Below are 27,201 nucleotides of genomic sequence, written 5' to 3' on the forward strand. Positions count from 1 at the left end.
CCGATTCTGTGTCTCCCTCTCTCTCTCTGCCCCTCCCCCGTTCATGCTCTGTCTCTCTCTGTCCCAAAAATAAATAAACATTGAAAAAAAAAAATTAAAAAAAAAAAAAAAACTACTATCTAAAAATCTTATTTGCAACACTACTAATAGATTAATAAGTTATCCATGATTTTCAGATGAAAAGAATAAACTGGATAGAAGATTGGGAGGATAAATAAGAAACTTATTGGGCATCTGGGTGGCTCAGTCGGTTAAAGCATCCGACTTCGGGTCAGGTCATAATCTCATGGTTCGCGGGTTTGAGCCCCACATCGGGCTCTGTGCTGACAGCCCAGAAACTGGAGCCTGCTTCGTGGATTCTGTCTCCCTCTCTCTCTGCCCCTCCCCCATTTGTACTCTGTCTCTCTCTAAAATAAATAAAACATTAAAAAAAAAAAACTTATGATAACAATGGAGTCTACTTTTCCTCAATGCTGTCACAGGTGTCAGCAAATAAATCTAGGCTGAGTAGTCTTAATTATTCATTAAACCATAGTCAGAAGACATGTAGGTGCTATTTGGGAGACACTTCTTACTTAAGATGGAGTTTCTCAAATTGCTAATCACAACCAACTGGGTTATATACTGCAAATAAAATCTAGAAAGTGCCAGAGTAGTATGTTACAAATAGCAATAAATGTTATTTCTCAAAATCTTTGCTTTATATATTTATGCACACACACATTCACATACATACACTGGTTCACTGTAATTGGAGTCTTTATTCTGTCCACTATTATAAACATTTCTATTGAAAGTAAAGCTGGGTAGTATAATACTAGAGCAACGAGAACAGGCAATGTAGAGAGAAGGTATGTCTTATTTTCTTTGTGGCTTACTTACAAAGAGCACACAGTATTTACAAGGCACATCTTCTTAATCTTCCTGTTGCAAGTCTTTAAAAATTGGACCAATTATTATATATTTCTTACTGCACATATGGATCAAAACTTTAAAAAATACTGATTTAGGTTTACCTCATTCCTGAACTTACCAGCTTTTTCATTTTCTTTGCCAAAGTAGACCAGGAAAAAGGCTGCCTCTTTAAAACTTTACTTCATCCTTAACTCCTTAACTCTCATAATTAGATTTAGCTTATAGCTTAAATTCTTACTCAGGTTTGCATTCTCCAAACACAAAACCCAAGGAGTTTCAGAAACATACTAAGTATTTAAAAGAAGCAAGCTTGGAATTTATAAGTAACCATAACCCTGTCTTCAATTGAAGCCAACTTTCTGATATATCCCAATTATAAGTTTAGACTTAAAAAACTCAAGATGCCTAAAAAATTAAAAGTTTTGCTTTGCTTACACAGGACAATGAAGACGGGACTCAAATCCCTTATATTTATAGATTTAGAATGTAGACTAAAGTGTTTAGGAAAATTGAACCCATTGTAAGTACAACCAAGCAAGAAAAACAAAGCTTACTTACTTGAAAAATGAATGACAGCCTTTTTGAAAAAAGAAGTCTGCAGCAATATTTTTATAACGCTCCTCTTTAAAATCTTTTAAATATACTTTATTAATCAATTTAAAAAATATTTAACCATTACAAGGAATTAAATCTTTATACCCCCATTTCATGAATACAATTCCACTACTAATTCAGACCAGAACTGCATACTTGCTGCTCTACCTGAACAGTTTTTCATTAGAAAACTACTCTTCATTGTTTTACTGTGATGCTGACATTGCTTTTGTGATGCTGGACACTGAGTACTAATTCTTCTCCCATTTCCACCTGGATGGGATTATCTAATACAACTGCAGCTTGTTTCCAGTGGGAGGCTTCACTTGAAGTATCCAACCTAATCTCGTCATCAAGGTACATATGATACCAAAAGGGAATGGCAGTCACTTGTCCAGATTTACAAATGTGTACCTATGAAAATTAAGAAATTATGAAAATTTCATCAGAGTAAATAGAACAGAGTTGAATAAGTAAGACTTGTCTTTTTAGTCAATTTTAGCTCCAAGTTTTATAAAGATTTAATCACCCAATCCAAATATCAACCTATTTTATTCACTAGTATTTACCAAGCTCATTTTTGAATATTGTTTAGAAAAAAAACCTAACATTTAAATCTTCAAAGAAAGTGACTAATACTATTTTGTGTATATAAAGTATTACCTAGCTTAAGAAAATTCTGACTATGACAAGAATAATCATTTTGTATTACCTTTACTTCTCTGTTAGAGGTGTTCAAATATGGAGTCATTAAATCTAGTCTTAAGAGTTCCACTGGCTTGCTTAAAGGTATACAGGGCAATGAGGACAGATCCAAAAATACACGTATAGGTACCTAGAAAAAGTACAAATTTTTCACTTTTACTCAATTCTTTCTGTGGCCCAATGACCCTGAAGTGCTTACTTTGTACTTGCATCAGTATGATACAATGCTTTTTACACCTAATACCTCATTTAATTTAATTCCCATATCAACCTTAAGGCATAAGGATTTTTATGATTCCAGTTTTATAAGGAGGATGAACAAACCAAGGCTTAGGCAGGTTACATAATTTGTTATGGTTTCAATTATCTATGAATTCTTTTCTTAGATGAAAGCAGATTAAATTTTTACTTAAGCCAAATAGCTCCAAAAATTTTAAACACAGATGTGCTTATGTGTGAAAGATGAACTAATTAGCAAATAGTACAATATTATTGTACTGTTTGAGAAAATACCAAATAATAGTGGATTTCATTTGTAAAATAAAGTTTAATTCTAGAAAGCAATGTTTCCCAACTTTGGCTGCAAGTTAAAATCACCTAAAGAGCTTTTTAAAAGCCTCAACTGCTCAGGCCATACCTCAGATCAATCTGGAGTTGGGAGCCAAGTATCGATAGTTCTGAAAGTTCAGTCAAGGTTGAGAGCCACTGCTATAATGTGTTCCATCAATTTTAGCAGCAATAGAACCTTCCTACCAGTAACTTTAGCCTCTTCAATTTGAAACAGAAAGGAAACTGTTGTTTTAAAAGTGCCCTCTTTCCTTTGAGTAAAATATTAGCAACTGTTCATGGTGAAACAATGGACACAGATATACCAACCTCTTCCTGGGCATCCTGAAGGCATCCAAGCTTCCCTCACCATAAAAACAGCAATTCCATGCCATTTCCAAGACTGATTATGCCCTTTACCCTCATTTGTATCAGTCACCAGAAGAAGCCCTAAATTCCTTTGTTACCTCTCATCACATGCACTCTACTCCTTCATAGCCTGTCCTCACTTCTATTTCTCAACCCAGCCCACTGGCCATCCCTGTCATCTGTGTTAATTCTTCGCACATTTCCCATCTAGAGCTCATTATTTCATGAGTTCTCTAGAGTTCAGTTCTTTCTATATACGCCCAAGGTGATTTCACTCAGACTTAGGGCTTTAAATATCACCTACCACATTTTATCTCTAGCCTGTATCTTTCTCTGAATTCTTATAAATGATCCTGCAAACACATAAATGCAACCTAATCCTCCTGCTATTTTCCCCAAATCAGTAGATGGTAACTATCCTTCCAGGTGCTCTCATTACCCACATCCAATCTATCACACAATGCACCTTCAAGTATGTCTACAGTTGGAACTCTGCACCGTCTCCACACTGCTATGACTCACTCCTAAGTCACTACTACCTCTTACCTGGATTACTGCAATAATGCCTTTGCTTGCTCTCACAAGTGGCTTACTTCTAACCCCTTAACCATAGTAACCCTTTCAAAACAAGATACCTCATGTCACTCCTCCACGTGTTTTCCACCCTTTTCATAGTAAAAGTCTTCCTATGACCAAAAGGGTCTATAAGATCTGGTTCCTAATACTTTTCTGACTGCATCTTTCATCTGACTCACCTCATGGTATCTTCCTGCTGTTTCTGAACACTCCAATCATGCTCTTGCCTCAGGCCATTGCATTTGTTGATCCTTTGACTTGTTTATGATTTGCTTCCTTATTTCTTCAGCTCCCTGCTTAACTGCCACTTACCCATGAGTCCTTCCCTTAGTCATTACCTATATGAAACAGTATATATCACATACCCCCATTCCCTGTATTTCTTAACCTGCTTTATGTCCATAGCACTTCTAACCATCTATCATACTAATCTTTTTACTTGTTTATTATCTATTTCTTGTTTGCCAATTTGAGTGCTAGCCCCATGAATGCAGGAATTTATCTCTTATTTTCCTAGGCCAGTAAAAAAACAGAAGAGAAGGGATATGAAAAGTATACAGACCATGAATACAAACTATTAAGGAAGGGAAGATATAAGACAGGAAGTACAGTGAAAAGATGGCAAGGTCAAAATTTAATAGATTCTGATGGGACCAAAGAGTTGCTTGCTGATCAAGAGGGAATAAGCTAGAAAGAAAGGAGATGGTGGTATTTTTGAACCACACAAACAATTTAGACTTCTGTCTTCTTTTTTTTTTTAAGTTTATTTATTTTTTTAGTAATCTGTGCACCCAATGTGGGGCTTGAACTCACAACCCCAAGATTATGAGTCACACACTCCTGCAACTGAGATAGCCAGGTGCCCCTAAACTTCTGTCTTCTGATAAGTGTATTCTCCTTATTAAACTTGCAAAAAATCTGAGATTAAACAAACTCTAAAACTTGTTAGCCAGCCCTGAAAAAAGCATTTTCTCAAGAAACTTATATTTGCTAAGTACTGTTCACATGAGATCTAACTGCATCTTCAAGGGTTTACTATGTATAGCCTTCAAATAAAAGTTTTAGATATCACTTCTTGAATTCTGTACCCAAATCCTACTTCCCAAAAATTCTGCTTTGGTTTACACATCAGTATCGCATCAGTAGGTACTTCCTGCCTCTGTCTTCAACCCAAACTTCTTCCCTTAGACATTCTATCCACTCACACAATTTTAATCCGCAAATCTGTATTCTGCTAATACCTTTGCCAGCACTAGATCTTGACTCCTTGTTTCCCAAATAGCAACTAAACCCTTTGCCTTGCGCTCCAGTTTCCTAGGCTCCTATATTCTTACCCACAGCAGTCTGACTGTCTAGACACTAGCTGCTTACATCTATCACCTGCCAGCCTGAGGTTTCAATGTAATAAAGGGTTCAAGTTTGGAACACAGGTCTTTTTCTGACTGCTTCTGCTTTAGACAAGAAGCACCCTTTTTCATAAGACTAAACCTAGTACCCTATTTTCACTTAGTGGTTCAGAAGAATATCTATAGACTTTTGTCAATAGGAACAACAGAATTCCTTGGCGATTCTAATCGCTATGTTGATTTTCACTCATAAACTCCTTTGCTCTAGGAAACTGATTACCATCCTGATCCAGCTAAACATAGTGACTGTATTAAACTATGGAGAAAGATAAGGTAGATGGTGGGTAACAGCCACCTGATGGAACTTCTCTTCTAAACACTTACCTGAAACTGATTAATAAAAGGTGCTATATTCAATCCAAGAGTGCGTTCTGTTCCTTGAACAGCACTCTCTTCTACCAGTGTCTGTGATTCCACAAGCAACCCAAACATCAACACATATTGAGGAAAGATCTTGCCTCCAGATTGCAGCAAACACCTAGAGAAGGAGAAATGTTTTAAAAATCATCTTGATTCCCTACATTTTATAAATACCAATAACTAATTCATAATGAACTGGTAAACTACAGATTGTACCTAATCTAATGGACTGTAGGTTATTGGCTAGTTGTTCAGAGTGATAAACCACTGGAAATAATTTCCCAAAAAGTCAAAGTGGCTGCTGATCCATGAAAGAGAAAAACAACCAGTTGGCTTGATGGATGGAAGTCTTTAGATTCAGGAAGAGTAATCAATGGATATTAAAACTAGTGGGTGAAAGTTTTATTTGGAAAAAGATATTTACATCATCTCCAAGTATCGTCTCCACAAATGGCTTACTAGTTACAAAGGGAAAAACAGCACCTTACTACGGAAAAACCCAGTGAAGACAACTTAAAACACACTGACCTAAATTAATATCGACAATCATGGGATAAAGCAATACTATATGCCTCCTAATGTGACAAAACTTCTGTGAGGAAAACTGAGGAAGACTGGGGAGAAAAAAAGGAATATAGGAGATTACTAGGATAGGGAAATGTTTAATATAGACTATATGTTAAATAATAGTATTTTTATCAATGTTAAGTTTCCTGAATGTGATTTTATTGTGATATGTAGGGAAAAGCCTTTGTTCTAAGGAGATACATGCTAAATGTTAAACTGTGAAGGTTATAAAGACAAAACAATAGTCTTATGTTCATTGTTACTATTCTTGCAATTTTTCTTAAGTTTGAAATTTTGAAATATTTCAAAATAAAAAGTTGATGGAAAACTTTATGATAAGTAAACAGACTGCTCTTGTAACAGCTCTCCCTAAAGATTAGGTCATTGGAAGCCAAGTCATAACTGGGTCATTTGATGAACATGGAATCAGCAAGGGAAGTTAGAGATGATTCCTAAGTATAATGCCATTAGACTGAGACAAGTCATGATCCGAAACCAAGACAATCTCTCTTCAGTAAATAAATATAAGTACATCATCATTTACATTGTAGTAAGTCCTACATATTATATAGATCAGCCTAAAAAAGGACTTCACAGTACTTTGCTCATTTGTTATTGCTTTCCTATCAACTTCTAGTATTTTAGGTAAAGTCTAATAGAAATTAATCTCTATAATTAATAAAATTACACAGCTCTTAACAAAATTCCTGTCTATGTCTTTACCAAACCAGATAAAAATGTGTCTTCCTAAAACACTGGAGAAATCTACCTGTTTTGCTCAAATGGATCAGGTTTATTCCTGATAATTCATGGCACTAATTTTTCTGAAAAAATGATGAAGTTATCTCTAATTGTGATCCATTTAAATAGAGCCAGATCTAATCACTCTTAAGATCACAATTTCTCAAATGACAGACCAGCCACAGAGCTTTATGCTCTTGACTAAATTCCCTCCATCCCCAGTAACCACAAGAGGGTACTGTTCTATGAAATTTGCAAGCTGAAAAAGCACATAGGGTTAGAAGTCAACCTTCTAACCATAAAAATCTATGGGGAAAAGGAAGGGAGGGCATTACATCAAATCATTTCAGAAAATTAGACTAAACAAAATATCAAAATTTTATCTTCTGAACCCTAAAAAGTCAGAACAGGCTGACTAGAGTACTAACAACTGTGCTAGAGATAAATATTATACACAAAGGCAGTATATGATAATTATTTTAATAGACCATGATCATACTATTTTAATCTAAAATGTTATACAATGGGGCACCCGGGTGGCTCAGTTGGTTAAGCGAAACTTCGGCTCAGGTCATGATCTCACAGTTTGTGAGTTCGAGTCTCGCATCGGGCTCTGTGCTGACAGCTCTGAGCCTGGAGCCTACTTCAGATTCTGTGTCTCCCTCTCTTTCTACCTCTCTCTGCCTCTCTCTCTCTCTCTCTCTCTCTCTTTCTCTTTCTCTCAAAAGTAAACATTAAAAAATTTTTAATATAAATAAATAAAATGTCACACAAATCCTTAACTCAATATTACTGTCACTAACAGGAATGCTCCTTATTTATGTTTAGATAAAAGAGTAATTGCCTTGAAACTCTGCTTAGCTTTACTGACACTGGTTTGTTGTCACTTATACCACTGCAGCTGCCAGACTCCTCGATGGACCCTCTGCAAAGCCAAATAATACTTCTGAACCATCTGTGCCTTCAGCAGTGAGAAAATACGTTCCAACTCAAAAGTCTAACCATAAATGGCAAAAATTCTGAAGAAACTCTTCAGTTTCCTTGTGACCCAACACAAGATGTTTTTAAATGCGTTTTAAATTAAAAAAAAAAAAGTACCAAACTTTTAAACTTCTTCTTGTATTTTAATCTAGTATGACTGAGCAAAGTCTAAGAATGAAGATTTTAAAACAATGACTACAAAGAAAGGTAGCTAGAAACTAAATATTTAAGTCTGTGAAATGGCTCATTTTCCCTTGCCTTGTTTGGGGGTGCTCAGAGGAGTTCTAGTGAGACAGACGCCCTTATCCCAGATATAACTTCACCCTCTTTCACCAGTCATGAGACCTCCCCTCTGTTAAACACTGACCATTAATAACAGGAGGTCTGTGTGAGAAGTATCTGCATACCTGTGTCCCCAGAATCAAGATAAGCCCGCCCATTCAGGTAAGCAGATTGAACAATAGCTTGGGCTGAAGGAAAGAAGCACTGGTTCTTCACTGTTACTCAGGAGGTAGGTATTTGGAGGGGAGGGAACACTGGTTAAAACAATAATCATGGGCACTACTAGCATTTAGTGACCAGAGGTGCCAAACATCCTGCAATCCATAGGACAATCCTATATAAGAAAATTAAACCAAAACTGTCCCACCCAAACTTCCAATAGGACACCCGCCCCAACTAAGAAACACCAGGAAAAGGAGTTGGTAGCTTTATATGTTTCCCACTAATATAACTAATCATTCAGACAGAACACACTGCTCAATTGTTTTTATAACCAAACATGCTTTTTAAAAATCCTTTAAAGGTTACATTTAAATAAAACGTGACTGACTGAATGCTTTTCCACTAAAGATCAGGAACAAGAAAAGGACACCCACTTTCATTACTTCCATTCAATGCAGTCACTGTAAGTCCTAGGGGAAGCAATCAGGCAAGAAGAATAAAGGGCATCAAAGTTGGAAATGAAGAAGTAAAACTATCTCTGTGCATAAACAACATTATCATATATGTAAAAGCCTCTGAAGATTCCACATAAAAATATTACAACTGGGGCGCCTGGGTGGCGCAGTCGGTTAAGCGTCCGACTTCAGCCAGGTCACGATCTTGCGGTGCGTGAGTTCGAGCCCCGCATCAGGCTCTGGGCTGATGGCTCAGAGCCTGGAGCCTGTTTCCGATTCTGTGTCTCCCTCTCTCTCTGCCCCTCCCCCATTCATGCTCTGCCTCTCTCTGTCCCAAAAATAAATAAACATTGAAAAAAAAATTAAAAAAAAAATAAATAAAAATATTACAACTAATTAACTCAGCAAAGTTGCAGGACATAAAACCAACACACACAAATTAGTGGTATTTCTGCAATTAATATGAACAACCCAAAAAGGAAATTTAGGAAACAATTTCACTTTCTATAGCATCAAAGTAATGAAGTAACTTAGGAATAAACTTAACCAAGCAGGTGGAAAAGACTTGTAAACTGAAAACTATAAACATTGCTGGAAGAAATTAAAGAAGACACAAATAAATCAAAAGACATCCCACATTCATGGACTAGAAGAAAATACTGTTGCTACCCAAAGTGAGCTACCCAAAGTGAGCTATACAGATTTAATGCAGTCCCTTTCAAATCCCAACAGCATTTTTTACCAAAATAGAAAACCCCATCCTAAAATTATATGGAATTTCAAGGGATCCAGAAGAGCCAAAACAATCTTGAAAAAGAACAAAGTTGGAAGTTTTATACTTCCTGATTTCAAAACTTACTACAAAGTACAGGGAAAATGACCATACAAACAAAATGGTGGAAAAGGAAGCCTCAGATTCACCTCTTCCCACAGAGACACTTACTTACCCAAAACGGCACAGACTAGGGGCACTTGGGTGGCTCAGTCAGTTAAGCATCTGACTCTTGGTTTCAGCTCAGGTCACGATCCCACAACTTCTGAGTTCGAGCCCCACCTTGGGCACTACATTGGCAGTGTGGAGCCTGCTTGAGATTCTCTGTCTCCCTTTCTCTCTGCCCCTCCCCCACCTGAGCTCTCTGTCTCTCTCAGAAATAAACATTAAAAAAAAAAAAAAAAAAAAACCTGAAAAACACACAGACTAAATTGTTTCTGTGAGATACCTAGAAACTAGTTAAGAGGTTCCTGTACTCCAAGCCAGTACACGGCCAGAAAGAACTATATGGAAGATGATAGGAAAGTGTATCGCATTTACTTGCCACAGTCCCCAGCTACAGCACAGTACAATCAAGAGACAATCCCCAATTCCCAGCTTCTTGTTGGGGAGAGAAACAGAAGAATGGAACGTACATCCAACACTATGACTTTTGGGAGTGCTGCCCAAGGAAGTGGTTTCTGTCTCACATGAAATCTAAGTGACAAAAAATGGGCGCCAGGCTGGGGCCCTCTGGTAGATTACAAAGGCGATCACTTGGCTTAAAGACCAGAGTCTGCAGTTCCACAGCCAGTCATCAGGGTGAGCTCTGGTACTATGACTTGCTATAGCACCAAGGGAGCTGCAGTACTTCAGACCGATACTAGGGGAGCTCCTGAGGAGAAACCAGCAAGACTTCAACTAGCTGACACACAAAAGCCCCAAAGAAGCTACATGCCCAGAAAAGGCTTGCGAGGTCTTCAGAATCTCTAGTCAGGCTGAATGGTAAAGGTCCTCCCTGTACAAAGCCTCCCTGTACAAAGCCTCCCTGTACAAAAACTGAGATGAGGCGTTCTTCTAAAAGCTCAAGTCCTAACAAAAGTTAACATGGCATACAAACAAGGAAACATGGCCTAATCAAAGGACATTAAGTATCCAGAAATTGACCCTAATGAAACAGATACAAGAATTAAAATTAACTATCATTAGGATGCTCAAATAAATGAAATGAAGAAAATGATGCGTAAATAAATAGAGAATATCAACAAAGACATAGAAACTATAAAAAAGAACCAAACAAATTGTGAGCTGAAAAATCACTGAATTGAACATTTTACTAGTGGGATGCAACAGAGACTTGACCAGACATAATGATCAAATTCGAAAACAGACAAATGAGACTACATCAAACTTAAAAAATTCTGCACATCAAAGGCCTAAAGGACACAATCAACAGAGTGAAAAGGCAACCTATGAAATGAGAGAAAATATCAGTAAATCATGTATCTCATAAGGGGTTTATCAGTAAATCATGTATCTCATAAGGGGTTAACATCCAGGATATATAACAAACTCCTATAACTCAACTACAGCAAAAATCCAATTAAAAAATGGGCAATGGACTTCAATAGGCAGTCCTTGAAAGAAGATATAAAAATGACCAACAACAATATGCAAAAATGCTCAATATCACTAATCACAAGAGAAATGCAAATCAAACCATAAAATATGAGCCTACACCCATTAGGATGTCTACTATCAAAAGAACAGAAAATAAACAAATGTTGGTAAAGATGTAGAGAAACTGGAATCCTTGTGCACTGCTGATAGAAATGTAAAATGGTACAGCCATTATAAAAAAGATTCTGGAGATTCCTCAAAAAATTAAAAATAGAATAACCATATGACTCAGTTAATTGCACCTCTGGATATATATCAAAAGAACTGAAAGCAGGGGCGCCTGGGTGGTTCAGCTGGTTGAGCATCAGACTCTGGATTTCGGCTCAGGTCATGATCTCATGGTTTGTGAGTTTGAGCCCGGCATCCCTGCTTGGGATTCTCTCTCTCTCTCTCTCCCCCTCTCTCTGTCCCTCCCCTACTTGCACTCTTCCTGTCTCTCTCAAAAATAAATAAACTTAAAAAAAATCAACTGAAAGCAGAATCTCAGAGATTATTCACAGTAGCTAAAAGGTAGAATAACTCAAGTGTCCATCAATAGATGAATGGCTAATGGCATATTTATTTTTTTTTTTCAACGTTTATTTATTTTTGGGACAGAGAGAGACAGAGCATGAACGGGGGAGGGGCAGAGAGAGAGGGAGACACAGAATCGGAAACAGGCTCCAGGCTCCGAGCCATCAGCCCAGAGCCCGACGCGGGGCTCGAACTCACAGACCGCGAGATCGTGACCTGGCTGAAGTCGGACACTTAACCGACTGCGCCACCCAGGCGCCCCTTGCTAATGGCATATTTATATAGTGGAATATTATGCAGTTTAAAGAGAAGGAAATCCTGTTACATGTTACAACGTGGGTGAACCTCAAGGACATTCTGGTAAGTGAAATATATCAGTCACATAAGACAAATACCATATGATTCCATATATGAAGTATCTAAAGTACTCAAAATAATACAAAATAGTAATAGAAATTAGAAAGGGGGTTGCCAAGGGCTTGCGGGGTGAGGGGAATTAGTGTTTTATGGTTATAAAGTTTCAGTTTTGCAAGATGAAAAAGTTCTAGAGACCTATTGGTTACAATGTGAAAATACCTTAGTACTACTTAGCTGTATACTTAAAAATGGTTTAGATGATAAATTGAATGTTTCCCACATAAAAAAAGAATTAGTTACTTAAAAACAAACTTATTACGAAGCTACAGTAATCAAACCAGGATGGTACTGGCATAAAGGGAGACATGTAGATCAATGAAACAGAATTCAAGAGCTCAGAAATAAACCTTGACATATACGGTGAAATGATTTTTGCCAAGGGTATCAAGAGCATTCGATGGGGAAAAGACAGTCTTTTCTATTAACAGTGTTTGGAAAACTGGATATCCACACTCATAAGAGTGAAGCTGGGCCCTAACTATATACCATATACAAAAATTAAGTCAAAATGGATCAAAGACCTAAATGTAAGACCTAAAACTATAAACACTCTTAGAGAAAACATGAGAGAACAGTTTTAGGCCACAGAATCTGACAATAATTTCCTGGATATCAAACCAAAAGCACAGGCAACAAATAAAAAAAAAAAAAAAAAAGTGGACTGTATAAAAATTTAAATTTCTGCACATCAAAAGACACTTTCAGGGCACCTCAGTTAAGCATCTGACTTCAGCTCAGGTCATGATCTTGTGATTTGTGGGTTCCGGCCCCACTTCAGGCTCTGTGCTGACAGCATGGAACCTGGAGTCGCTTCAGATTCTCTGTCTCCCTCTCTCTCTCTGCCCCTCCCTGCTCCTCTCAAAAATAAATAAACATTAAAAAAAACAAAAGATACTTTCAATAAAGTAAAAAGGCAACCAACCCACAGAATTGGAGAAAATATTTGTAAATTATCTGATAAGGAATTAATATCCAAATACATAGAGAATTCCTAAAAATCAAAAAAAAAAAAAGTCTGACTCAAAAAATGGCAAATAACTTGAAAAGACATTTTTCCAAAGAAGATATAAAGACAGCCAATAAGCACTTATTTTAAAAAGCTCAACAACACTAATTAATAGGGAAATGCAAATCAAAACATTAATACATCATCTCCCACCCAGTAGGATAGCTACTACAAAACAAACAAACAAACAAACAAACAAAACAAAATAACAAGTGCTGGTGAGAATTTAAACCCTGTGTACTGCTGATGGGAATATAAAATTGTACATCAACTGTGGAAAGCAGTATAGCAGTTGCTCAAAAAATTAAAACTAGAATTACCATATGATCCAGCAATTCCACTTCTGGGTATATACCCAAAAGAATTTCAAGCAGGGTCTGAAAGATATTTGCATTCTCATGTTCATTATTATTGTTATTCACAATAGCTAAAAGGTGGAAGTAACTCAAGTGTCCATCAATGAATGAATAAGCAAAATGTGATATATACATACAATGCAATATGATTCAGCCTTAAAAAAAAAAAAAGAAGTTCTGACACATGCTACAACATGGATGAACCTGGAGGACATTATTCCAAGTGAAATAAAGACAGTAACAAAAACATAAATATAGTATGGTTCCAGTCATATGAGGTCATAAGAGTAGTCAAATTCATAGAAGCAGAGACTAGAATCATGATTGTTAGCTGCTGGGAGAGGATGGAATGGGGAGTTATTGTTTAATGTGCATAAGATTTCAGTTTTACAAGATGTAAAGAGTTATGGGGATAATTGAAGGTGATGATGGTTGCACAACATTATGAAAATATTTAATACCACCAAACTGTACATTTAAAGATAGTTAAGATGGTAAATTTTGTTATGTGCATTTTACCACAATAAAAAAAAATTGGAAAAAGAATTAAAACTGAAGATAAAATAAACCATTAGGTAAAGTGTCTTTCTAAATAAGTCAAACTTCATTTGTGTTAAAAATTCATAGAGCTGAAATTCCTTCCAAGGTGGCTAATGCAATATCCCTCATTTTACAGATGAGGAAAACTGAGGATGAGAGTCTATATTATGTGATTTATAGAAAATTTCACTACTTCAGGAATTCATTAACAAATGTGAGACTAGCTCTGAACCCTTTAAGCACCACGTTCCGGGGCGCCTTGTGGCTCCGTCGGTTAAGTGGCCGACTTCGGCTCAGGTCATGATCTTGCGGTCAGTGAGTTCAAACCCCGCGTCGGGCTCTGTGCTGACAGCTCAGAGCCTGGAGCCTGTTTCAGATTCTGTGTCTCCCTCTCTCTGACCCTCCCCCACTCATGCTCTGTCTCTCTCTGTCTCAAAAATAAACAAATGTTAAAAAATAAAAAAAAATTTAAAAAAAGTCGGTTAAGCACCACGTTCTAAACTATCGAGTATATCTGCTTAAAATTTTATGTGCGTGTATGTATGTATTTGTGTCAAATCTCTGTACCCCCATAATTTGTGATACGTACAAAACTGTTTTGAAGGAAAAAAAAGTGGTGATTTTTATTTGTTACTCCATAAGAAGAGTTTGGTTAACAAAAGAAAATGTATATAGAACCTAAAATATAATTACCCATAGAAACAAACACTTTTTCCTGGTTTTGTCAAATGTTTTTTTCTTCGATAGATAATCTGCCTTTGCTATTGCAATCTGGTCTGTATTCCCCCTGCTTTTCCTATACTACAAAACAACCCATATATATACCACAAAATTCAAAATCTGTAACATTCATTTTACTCAAATTTGGATCCCCAAATGTTAAATATTGCCATCTTTTCAGATCTGAGCAGCATGACCAAAGAACTTTGAAGCTTAGCCAAATTTGCTTTCAGTATTAAATATTAGGGTCAAGTTTGCCTCCAGCAACAACACTGAAGGGAAAATCTCTTAGGGAGATAACTGTACTATAAAATAAAGATTTTAAGACCTAAGAAGACTGGGATTGTTCATAAGAAGCACTCTGCTCAGGGCACCTGGGTGGCTCAGTTGGACGAGCATCTGATTCTAGATACCTGCTCAGGTCATGATCTCACTGTTTGTGAGACTGAGCCCCGAGTCAGGTTCTGTGTTGACAGTGTGAAGCCTGCTTGGGATTCCCTCTCCCTCTTTCTCTGCCTCTCCCCCACTTATGCACACACACACTCTCTCAAAATAAACATTAAAAAAAATTTTTTTTTTAAAGAAGCACCCTGCTCTCCCAACATATCATCAACTGTGTATTATATATCTCTTAAAGATACATCTTATTAAGATGTGATTTGATTTTTCCTTATTTACCCTGAATGTTTTATCTGTTCTTACAGATCTCTACTTAATTCTCTATATCATACATAGACAGTCCAATCTCAAAGCAGGCTCTCTTCTTCACACCTACAGAGCAGGGATTCCTTTAGACCAAAAACAACGAGTAATGACATGCACACAAAGAGAAAGGCATAAAGTCACATGTCCTGAAAAGCAATGCTTAGAACATACTATGATCATAACTCATCTATACAGTTATGCCACTGAAGAACTAAACCAATTTATATTAATTTAAGCTCAAAATACAAAAGTTGCATTTTGTGTTTTACCTGGATATTGCAGCTTTTTCCATTATTTCCTGCTGAATGAGCCCAGATGGCTCAATGACATCCAGTATAATTATACTCCACAACTTGTCTGATTTTGGCCTTTGCAACACAGCAGATTCATCTTCCACGTGTCTCAGCCAAAACTCAAGTGTTTCTTTAGGAAAGTGATTGGCTTCAGATATGAGGTCTAGAGTTATACGATGTTGGTCTTTCTCCACAGAACTGTAAGGTTTAACCTGCCCAAGTGTGCCAGCAATTATGGGCAGAATGGAGAAGCCTTCGGAAACATCTAACACATAGAATGGTTCAGGGATGCTCTCTTCTGAATTACTCTGTCCACTTCCACAGCTCATCTCATTATTCTGGCAGTGAGTATCCATGGCCTGACACAGTTTCTCTGGAGTCAATGAAGACAACACTTTTCTCATTGCCATTTTAAAGCTTTCATGATAGAGGCTGTTATTAAGCAAAGCAATTTCTGTGGATTCCAATATACATGTCTGCTCCATAGCATCTGGTTTGCTGGTCTGAAGGTTAGCCAGGGCACTACAGAGTTCAGCTTCACTTCCTAAGGAGAATAAGTCTTTATCCTTGCTAAAATCTTTTCCAACATCCATTTCATGTTCTGAACTGAAAACACTGATATTCTGGATTCTTAAGTAACAATCTTGACAAGACACTTCCATCATCACCTGGTCCCCAGATTTTATCCAGTAGTCTCCATAAAACAGTAAGAAAGAAAGAAAAATTGTAATTAATATATTTATAAGTCTAAGAATCATACAAATACTTCCACCCTCCCCTCATTTTGAAATCACTACAGGAAAGATTACATCTATTGATTTAATAGAATTAAGTGAATTAATTTATTCATGTCCTACAAAAAAACTAGGAAAAATCCCTACAGCTTTACTTAGTGAAAAACTTAAGTTTGAAGATTCAATTAACTAATGGCATAATAGACTCAAGAGCTCCATTATTGGACCCCAACTATTAGTTTTATAGTGCCTTTACTGCAATCACTAGGTATCATGTCCCCATATTATGGAGTGGGGAAAGGGGTACAGGAGACTCCCAATCCTCTTCAGTAGTGAAGCGAATAACAAAGATAAATAAAAGTCAGGGATCAATACCAAATCTCACTTTAGCTTAAAGGGGCATTCTTTTCTCTAACAGCAATTTCCAAAAAGAACAAGGCAGCATTCAATAGAACCTTGTCAGTAATATTTCTGTTTATATTTAAACATTCTTTCATGTTTAGGAATTTGATAATATAAGGAAGGACTAAGTCCTACAATAAAGAGTGTATCATGGTCTTATCCATGAACTTTCAAACTTGGTAAAACTTTAAAATGTGCACGTATAATCACAATTTCTTCTTATCAGCATTTAGAGATGGTTGAAAATACAAATTATTCTTTTGTTTACACATTTAAAATGTCCTTTCCCTAAGAAGGATTAAAATTTTTAAAGCCCATCTAAGTTACTATAAGAAAGTTAGAATAAACAAAATAACACATGAAAAGATGTGCAACATCACTAATCATCAGGGAAATGCAAATCAAAACCACAGTGAGATATAACCTCACACCTGTCAGAATGGCTAAAATCAAAAACACAAGAAACAAGTGTTGGCAAAGATGTGCACTGTGGGTGGGAATAGTGTGGAAAATAGCATGGAGGTTCCTCAATAAATTAAAAATGTAATTACCCCTGCTGGGTATTTATTCAAAGAACACGAAAACACTAATTCAAAGGGATACACACACCCCTATGTTTATAGCAGCATTATTTACAATAGTCAAGGTATGGAAGCAGCCCAAGAGAACACTGATAGATAAATGGATAAATAGATAAATGGATAGAAGAGAGGTGGGCTGGGGGATGGGTTAAATAGGTGATGGGGATTAAGGAATACACTTGGTATGATGAGCACCAGGTGATGTATGGAGGTGTTGAATCACTATAGCATACACTTGAAACTATAATTACATTGTATGTTAACTGGAACTTAAATAAAAACTTAGGAAAAAAAAGATGTGATATATACATACAATAGAATATTACTCGGCCATAAAAAGGAATGAAATCTTGCCATTTGCAACAATATGGATGGATCTACAGAGTATAATGCTTAATGAAATAAGTCAGTCAGAAACAGACAAATACCACATGATTTCATTCATACGTGGAATTTAAAAAACAAAATAAACAAAGAAAAAAAAAAAAGAGACAAACCAAAAAACAGACTCTTAACTACAGTGAACAAACTTATGGTTACCAGAGGGGAGGGAGGTGGATGGATGGGTGAAATAGGAGGTGAGAATTAAGAATATATTTATGATGGGGTGCCTGGATGGCTCGGTGCATTGAGCATCTGACTCTTGATCTTGGCTCAGGTCATGAACTCATGGTTTCTAAGATCATGCCCTCCATCAGGCTCTGCACTAACATCGTGGAGCCTGCTTGGTATTCCCTCTCCCTCTCTCTCCTCCCCTCCCCTACTCACATTCATGCACATGCATACATAATCTCTCTCTCAAAATAAATAAGCATTAAAAAAAGAGTATATTTATGATGAGCTTGAATAGAGAATTGCTGAATTATCACATTGATGATCTGAAACTAATGTAACATGATATGTTAATTATACTGGAATTATAGTTTTAAAAATAAAACAAAGAAAAAATGCCACTTACTGAGTGCCAGTTGCTATGATAGGCATTTTACATCCATTATCACTGATAATCCCTACAACAATCCTACCAAGTAGGCAGCAGCATCCCATTTTTATACATCACATAGTAACAGCTCTGAGACATAACCAGCAAGGCTAAGGCTAGCCAGAGAGTCAGTAGCAGTGCTAAGACTTGAATCCCAAATCTACCTGACTGACTCCAAAAACACCATAATAGCCAAACACTATACTCATCCCATGACTTAATGGTCTTGCCAAATTAAATCCTTGACTAGGAGACTAAACAGAAATAGAAACTTATCACCTCCCAGTTTAAAACAGGTATAATTTTTCTATGTAATACAACTTACGTGAACTACACTAAAACCCATCAAATTGCTGGCAAAAAAATTTCTACAGAAAAATACTCCTGCACTAGTACCTTTCTACCATGTTCTATAAAAAATGGACTAGCATTCTATTATCTGCTGATAACCAGAGTAATCAGAGCTGAAGAAATGATTTAACGATAGACATTGTTGAATGGTATGCAGCAATTATGTTTTATTCTCTTTCTTAACTATATATATTAACTATTTAAAACTACTTTTTAAAAAAGAAAGTTCTGAAAAACTTAACCAATCTCCCTCAACTGGAAACTTCATATTCAAAGTAAATTTTCTTACACTGATTGAAATGCTTAGAAGATTAAAGCAACAAGACTAAACAAACAAACAAACAAAAATTAGACAAGATATACCTGCAAGGTCATGTACGGGGTAGACAGCCTGTTCCCAACATGTTTCCTCACTAGGACTTGTGGATAAACTGTGTTCATCATCAAGCTGGAGTACAAACCAAACCACAATAGCATCTAGTATGCCTTCTTTAATCACAGGAATACCAATTTTACCACATTTTTTAGTTGCAAGACTTTTTAATTCCTGACAAAAATGTAAAAGGAATGAGAGCAGTTCATATATGCAATATATACATGCCCTACTATTACATCTCTTTCCATTTCTGTAAGTTCTCAGATCTGCCCAGCATCACTGGGGGAATCAGTATCTTGACACACCTATAGCCATTTCAGGCATACTAAATGAGAAGCTCCAATCTACCACAGGGGAATACTGTGGAACTATTAAAAACAATGAGGCAGAGTGAGTGGGTGGCTCAGTCAGTTGAGCATATGACTTTAGCTCAGGTTATGATCTCACAGTTCGCAAGTTAGAGCTCCGCATAGGGCTCTGTGCTGGCAGCACAGAGTCCGCTTTGGATCCTTGCCCCCTTCTGTCTCTGTCCCTCCCCCGCTGTGCACAAGCGTGTGTGTGCTTTTTCTCTCCCTCAAAAATAAACATTAAAAATAAAATGAGGCACATACATAATACTGATGTAGAGACAAATCCAGGATATACTGTTGAATGAAGGAAGTGAATGGCAAAGAAATAGGGATTGTTTTTGAAAACATGAGCACATGAATGTGTGTGTGTGTGTGTGTGTGTGTGTGTGTAGAAAAACAGAAAAGCAAGTCTGAAAAGATATACTTCAAATTGGTGATCTGAGAAAGTAGGACCTAGATTTTAAAAAAGGAAGGGGTTGGGGCGCCTGGGTGGCGCAGTTGGTTGAGCGTCCGACTTCAGCCAGGTCACGATCTCGCGGTCCGTGGGTTCGAGCCCCGCGTCGGGCTCTGGGCTGATGGCTCAGAGCCTGGAGCCTGTTTCCCATTCTGTGTCTCCCTCTCTCTCTCTGCCCCTCCCCTGTTCATGCTCTGTCTCTCTCTGTCCCAAAAATAAATAAACGTTGAAAAAAAAAAAAAGAAAAAAAAGGAAGGGGTGCCTGGGTTGCTCAGTTGGTTAAGTGTCACACTCCTGATTTTGGACGCTCAGCCTGGAGCTCTGAGCTGCTTGGGATTCTCTTTCTCTGTCCCTCCCCCAGCAGCATGCATGTGTGTACTCTCTCTCAAAAATAAATAAATAAAGCTTAAAAAAATAATAAAATAAATTAAAAAGGAAGACATATACTTTTTCTTTTCTTCTGTATTACTTGAAAGTGTTAAAACAAGCAGATGTTACTTGAAATTTAACTGTGGCAAAGAAAAATTAATGTAAGAAAATCTCAAAATAAGGACAGCTTTGGGGTATTTAGCAACTATAATCATGTTGATCCCTACTGTACAGTTGTATCAGAAAAGAAATGCTCTTGAAGCTCAGCCTCAGTAATCAATGTCAAAGTGTTAATGTAGCTCCAAACCACCTCAAGAAAAATCTAGTAACAACTAATAGGGGATTAAATTATATTAAATGCATTAAATTATAAAGATCTTAGGCTAAAATGACCTTCACAAAGTGTTCTGTGCTCACACAGGTTTCATCTAATCTGACTTAAAGACCTTCAGAGAAGGACTCGATGTGACCTTTTTTCATTTCCTTAGGCACTTCCTTTGTGTAGCACAGCCTCCCACCACCCACTGATACACATACACAGACACTTAGGGCCATCAACTTGTCCTGGTTTGCTCAAGACTGTTCTAGTTTTTTTTTTTAATTTTTCTTAATGTTTATTTATTTTTGAGAGAGAGACAGAGTGAGACACAGCACGAGCAGGGGAGGGGCCGAGAGAGAGGGAGGCACAGAATCCGACAGGCTCCAGGCTCTGAGCTGTGAGCACAGAGCCTGAAGTGGGGCCCGAACCCAGGGACTGCGAGATCATGACCCGAACCAAAGTCAGACCCTCAACCAACTGAGCCACCCAGGTGCCCCAAGACTGTTCTAGTTTTAAAAATGAAAGTCCTGCGCCTTGGGAATCTCTCATTTTTGGGCAAACTGATATGGGTGCTCGCCCTAATACACATACAATCTAGAGATCTGGATTACTGTTCATTTCAAGGAATACTGTTAACTTAAAACAGCAGTATAACATTGAGAAAAGTCAGAAAGCTCTAGGTTATAACTCTTGCATTCACACCTGCATAATCTGAGGAAAATGAATGTAAACAAAAGTTCTCTCATCTGTACAGCCCAAGGATAAGTATAACTATATTGCAACACTGTTGTAAAAGCAATCTAAGAACACATGTGAAAGCACCCGGCACATTATACATTCCCAACAAACTTTAGGGATTTTCTTCCTATGTATTTAAAGTAAATAATTTCAGGAGAAAATACTGGTTACCATTTAATCATTTTCCTTACATATAGTAAACAGAATCCCATGCAAACTCATAAAATAAGACTGTTCTATGTAGTACTTTAAACAATGCATGAAATTTAATGCTCAAAATTGTAACTTTTTTTTTTTTACCTGAAGATTGTTGAAATCTACTGTCATAATTTCAAAGCACTCTGTCAAAGCCAAATATCCCCCAGGAACTCGACTCATCTTTTCAGTTGTATATGGTTCCACTGTCTCTTCAGTATCCACAGAAGAACAAGCTGGACTCTGAAATTTCACATTTGTTGGTAAACAGATCCCAGCAACATCCTTAGTACACACCCTGGTAAGAGGGAAAATGAGAAGTGGAAGGGAGAAAGATGGGGTGGGTTTTTTTGTTTTTTTGTTTTTAGAATTGAGTCGAGAAAAAATAAAAATGACATAAAAACTTTACTGGCAAAGGTTTCTTAAACACAATACATACACAATCACTAACTATAAAGGAAAACAAATGAAAAATAGATCTACATTACAATTAAGAATGCTGTTCATCAAAAAATACTCAGCTTTAAGAAAGTAAAAAGGCACACTGAGTAGAAGCAATTTAGAATACACCTATTCAACAAAGGGCTCGTATCCAAAATATATTTTTAAATTTCTATAAATAAAAGAAAAACAAAAACGGGCAAAAGACTTAGTTCACAAAAGAGCATATCTAAATGGCCAAAAAGCATACAAAAAGTTGCTCAGTCTCACTAGTCACCAGGGAAATGAAGTTAACATACTACACAACCACCAGAATGGGGAAAAGGGAAATGTCAGTACCAAGTGTTGGTGAAGACACACTAGGATCTACACTAGAAGTCTAATACACTATTGGTAGGGGTTTAAAATTAGTAAGACCACTTTGGAAGACTTTTCTTAGTACCTACTCAAGCTGAACATACCCATTCTAGATTCATTCTTAATATAGAACCTGAAGGTATGTGGCTTTTCTACTTCTGGGAATACAGCCAACAGAAATTCATGTATACAATCACCAAAAGACTGTTCAAGAATGTTTATAATTGTACTACTTCTAATAATCAAAGAACTGGATATAATGTAAATATCCATCAACAGTAAAATGGGCAAATGTCTTGGTATATTTGTACAGTGGCATACCGTACATCAATGAGAATGAACAAGCTACACACCAGTGGATATGGATACTGAAAAAAGGCCAGGCACAAAAAAACCATTCTATATGACCCCACTTGTACAAAATTCAAAACAAGCAAAATAATCTATGATGTCAGATGTCAGGATAGCAGCTATGGTGTCAGAAGTCAGGATAGCAGGTTTCTACCTAGGGACTTTGTGGGGTGGTGGTAAGGTTCTGAACCTTGATCTGAGCATTAGTTACACAAGTGCATCAACTTCATGAAAATTCATCACACCATAAATTTATGGTTTATGCACTTGCTATAACAATGTTCTGATGCCGATAAAAGTTTACACTGAAAAGAACACTTCATGAGCATTTAGCAGCACAATTTTATGAAAAAGAAAGACTCCAGAGGAGCCCAGTGGCTCACTTGGTTAAGCATCCGACTCTTGATTTCAGCTCAGGTCAAGGTCGTGAGATTGAGCCCTGCATCAGTCTCTGAGCTGAGCATGGGGCCTGCTTGAGTTTCTCTCTCTCCCTTTCTCTTCTCCCTCTACCCCTCCCCTGCCTGCACAGGCTCACTCTTGCTCTTTCTCTCTCTCAAAAAAACAAAAACAAAAACAAAAACAAAACTCCAGTCTTCTCTCATCTCAGAGGTATTCATTTATTGGTCTATCTGCCCTTACAGGGTTGAGGTTGAATTGTGTACTTCTAGAAATTATTTTATTATACTCTCAAAAGATGAATGAAACTATTAATGATTTTAATAACTCAGAAGTGCTACAGAAACAAAAAGGATATGACAACTTCCTTTTAATTTCTTATAAAATACATGCATATAAATTTATCAAAACTCATGATCACATGGTTGATGGGTCCAAGCCCTGCGTCAGGCTGTCAGGCTCTGAGCTTACAGCACAGAGCCGGATTGGATTCTCTCTCCCTCTCTCTCTCTCTCTGCTCCCCCCTGCTCAGGTGTGTGTGTGTGTGCGCGCTCTCTCTCTCTCTCTCCCTGTTTCTCTCCCTCTCTCTCTCTCTCAAAATAAATAAATAAACTTAAAAAAAAACCATACCACAGGGTGCCTGGGTGGCTCAATCAGTTAAGCATCTAACTCGTGATTTTGGCTCAGGTCATGATCTAACGCTCATTTATTCCTGGGGGGAGGGGGGGGAGGGGTAGAGAGAGAGGGAGGGAAGAGAGAATCCCAAACTGGCTTGGCATTGTCAGTACAGAGCCCGATGTGGGGCTTGATCTCACAAACCGTGAGACCATGAGCCAAGCCGAAATCAAGAGCTGGATGCTTAACCAATTGAACCACCCAAGCATCCCAATAAGAAATTGGTTTTAAAAAATCATGAAGCATATCTATTAACATGAAGAGGCTCACAAAGAAAAAGCATATATATTTATTGATATTTTCGAAACAAAATTAAATTTATACACACATACACATTTACTTACAGAGCTGACATTCAACCAGGCACACTAATTCAGCCAATCTGCTAATTAAGGCCACTGTTTGGCTGATGCTCTATGCCCTACCAACCACTAAACATTTTTACTTATCACCCCGTAACATGCATAGAGAATAAGGAAGAATATACAATAAAGATGAACAGTAGTTATCTAATGGTGAGGAGTTTAGGATAATTTTTATTTTCTTCTTTTACTCATCACTATTTCTTAAAATAATTATATGTTACGTTTACTACTATTAAGTTATAGGAAGGGGGCCTCCTTAAAAAGTCCTAATAAAATAAGGATCAGTATTTTAGCAAGATAAAATATTTTTTAATGCTCAAGAAAAAAAATAACCAAGAGGCTTCTATGACTAAAAATATTTAATATCACATTTTCACTTGTGTCATATTTGATAAGTAAATCTTAGAATTTCCAGAGCAGAAACTTCCTAAAATTTCATTCTACATAACCACAAAACATTATAATATCAATAAAGTTATTAAGAAGAGGGAAATAGGAGAAATAAATTAAAATAAATTATTGTCACACTAGAAATTTTTATTTCACTTTCATCTGAAATCAGTCTGAACTTAATATTTTTCTATATGAATCTATCACACATCAAAAAGATACTAAATTTGGGGTGCATGGGTGGCTCAGCTTGGGATTCTCTCTCTCCCTCTCTTTCTCCGCCCCTCCCCTGTTCACACACTTGCATGCTTTCTCTCTCTCTCCCTCTCTCTAAATATAAACAAACTTTAAAAAAAGGATACTAAGTTGTATCAAAATTAATTTTCCACTAAAAAATCTAAAGCTGGTTTTAATTCTTTCTTTGAAAGAAAGAAAGGGGAGCTGGTGGCTCAGTGGGTTGAGTGCCTGACTCTTGATTTCAGCTCAGATCATAATCCCAGGGTCATGGGACCAAGCCCTGCATTAACCCCAACTCGACTCGTGCTCCATCCTGAGAGTGGAGCCTACTTGGAATTCTCTCTTTCTCTTTCTCCCTCTGCCCTTCCCACATTCACACACTCTCTCTCAAATAAAAAAATAATAATTTTAAAAAATTTTTAAATAAATAAAAGAAAAAGGCAAAAAGGGAATTAAGACTGGAATAAACATCATGAATTTAAAGGTCACAAAACTACAAATTCTCATCCAAATAAATATTCCCTAAATAACCTTTCAAGTACAGTCTACTCCTTAAAATTACTGTTTTCTAATATTTACTACTTAAATAATCACTTACCTATGATGTCTTCTTATTTCTGCACATTCTACTGCCATTCCATATAGAACAGCACTTGCTGGTATAACTTTCCCATACTTTTCACAATTACCATTTTCACCTCTGGTCTACAAATATAACAATAAAAACTATATTCAGTTATATGTATGCAAAAATATGTGTGCATGATTATGAGAAAGAAAATTAATTTTTAAAAAACCTTAAAAGCAATGGGTAAGGATAAACAAGTTAAGGAACTTTTTCTTTAAAAAGCTTCTTTTGGGGTACCTGGATGATTCAGTTGATTGAGCATCCAACTCCTGATTTTGACTCAGGTCATGATCCCAGGGTCTTGGGATCCTCTTAAGATTCTCTCTCTCTCCCTCTGCCCCTCTCCCCCACTTATGCACTCTCTCTCTAAAAAAATGTAAGTTTCTTTTGTGGGGCACCTGGCTAGCTCAGTCAGTACAGCATGTGAATCTTGATCTCAAGAGTTGTGAGTTCAAACCCCATGTTGGGTGCAGAAGATTGCTTAAAAATGAAATCTTTTTAAAGAATGTAATTAAAAGTTTCTTTTGTTAACTAGACTCATGGTGATCATTTCATAATATATACAAGTTTTGAATCATTAATTCTACACCTGAAATTAATGTAATGTTATATGCCAATCACACCTAAATAAAGAAGTCTGTGTATGTATATACACATACAGTGTGTGTTTATATATCATGTATGTGTGTATATATATGTACACATACATTGGAATATTAGCCATAAAAGAGAATGAAATCTTGCCATTAGCAACAACATGGATGGGTCTAGAGGATATAATGCTAAGTGAAATAAGTCAGAGAAATACCATATGATTTCACTCATATGTGGAATTTAAAAAACAAAAGAACAAAAAAAGAGACAAAAAAACACTCTTAAATACAAAAAATAAACTGGTGGTTGCCAGAGGATAAATGGGGGGGGGGGGGGGAATGGGTGAAACAGGTGAAGGAGATTAAGACTACACTTATTATGATGAGTGCTGAATAATGTATAGAATTGCTCAATCATTATATTGTACACCTGAAACTAATATAACACTGTATGCATGTTAATTATATTTGAATAAAAACACAGTATTTAAAAAAATCAAAAACAATGAATGGGATCCCATGTTAACACTAACTTTATTTTTTTTAAGCTTATTTTACTTTCATTGCTATATGTATGTGTGTGTATACATTAATTTTTTTCATCAGTACAAATAGGAAAAGGAGGGTAGCTAGGAAGTCTGTATATAACAACAAACTGTTGGGTATGACTAACAGAGAAGCCAAAATCACTAATTTTTTTTTTAAATCATTATTACCTAGTTGAAAAACAAACTGCTCTTCTTTTTAAACTTTAATTAGGTATTTTAAATTCAAATCATTTTTTGTAAATAGTAAATTCTTGTTAAAAGCCTTTCATTCACATTACCTATTACAAAAACCAAATCGACAATTTGTGGGCCACATTAGAGGATTTCATTGCAAAACATAAGTTGGCAATTTTAAGAGTTGGTCCTGTCCAATCAATTGGTACGTAAAACATATACAAAGCCAGTTACCAATATCCCTTTTGATAATTTGCCAAACTCCAATCAGTGAGGGCTGTGAGACTGAAAGCACTTCCCTTTCTCAACCCTACTCAAGAATTCCACAATGCCGGTCCACAATGTAAGCTTAATTACCATGAATTCCTTCCTGGAGTGTTTTTGCCTGAATACCCCATTTGGGTACACAAGAGTAAGTTATATGATTAAATGTGGTTTTTGCATGGATTTCTTTCCACCTACAAAGTATACACCTTGACAGGATGTATAGTAAAACCTTGGATTGCATATAAGTTGTTCTGTGAATGTTCCACAAGATGAGCAAACATTTTTAAT

General features: G+C 36.7%; 1 protein-coding gene across 6 annotated transcripts in view; it reads right to left on the reverse strand.

Annotated features, from left to right (window-relative positions):
• Window positions 1–1,538: 1,538 nt before the first annotated feature.
• PRMT9 (protein arginine methyltransferase 9) overlaps window positions 1,539–27,201 on the reverse strand; it is a 37,639-nt gene continuing 11,976 nt past the window's right edge. For 4 of the 6 annotated variants that reach the window (XM_047091405.1, XM_047091401.1, XM_047091406.1 and 1 more), the window contains 7 exons: window positions 25,302–25,408; window positions 21,597–21,789; window positions 19,054–19,237; window positions 15,617–16,334; window positions 5,436–5,589; window positions 2,222–2,344; window positions 1,539–1,923 (listed from right to left, as the gene is read on the reverse strand). In XM_047091405.1, the coding sequence (XP_046947361.1) occupies window positions 1,708–1,923; window positions 2,222–2,344; window positions 5,436–5,589; window positions 15,617–16,334; window positions 19,054–19,237; window positions 21,597–21,789; window positions 25,302–25,408 (1,695 nt within the window). In that variant the 3' untranslated portion in view covers window positions 1,539–1,707. The remainder of the gene's footprint in view (window positions 1,924–2,221; window positions 2,345–5,435; window positions 5,590–15,616; window positions 16,335–19,053; window positions 19,238–21,596; window positions 21,790–25,301; window positions 25,409–27,201) is intronic. The other 2 variants (XM_047091403.1, XM_047091404.1) reach the window with 2 other exon arrangements.

This window comes from Lynx rufus, unplaced genomic scaffold (assembly GCF_022079265.1).
Source record: "Lynx rufus isolate CCGP_SWC_20201006 ecotype Redwood Valley unplaced genomic scaffold, mLynRuf1.p SCAF_3, whole genome shotgun sequence".
Taxonomy (NCBI): domain Eukaryota; kingdom Metazoa; phylum Chordata; class Mammalia; order Carnivora; family Felidae; genus Lynx; species Lynx rufus.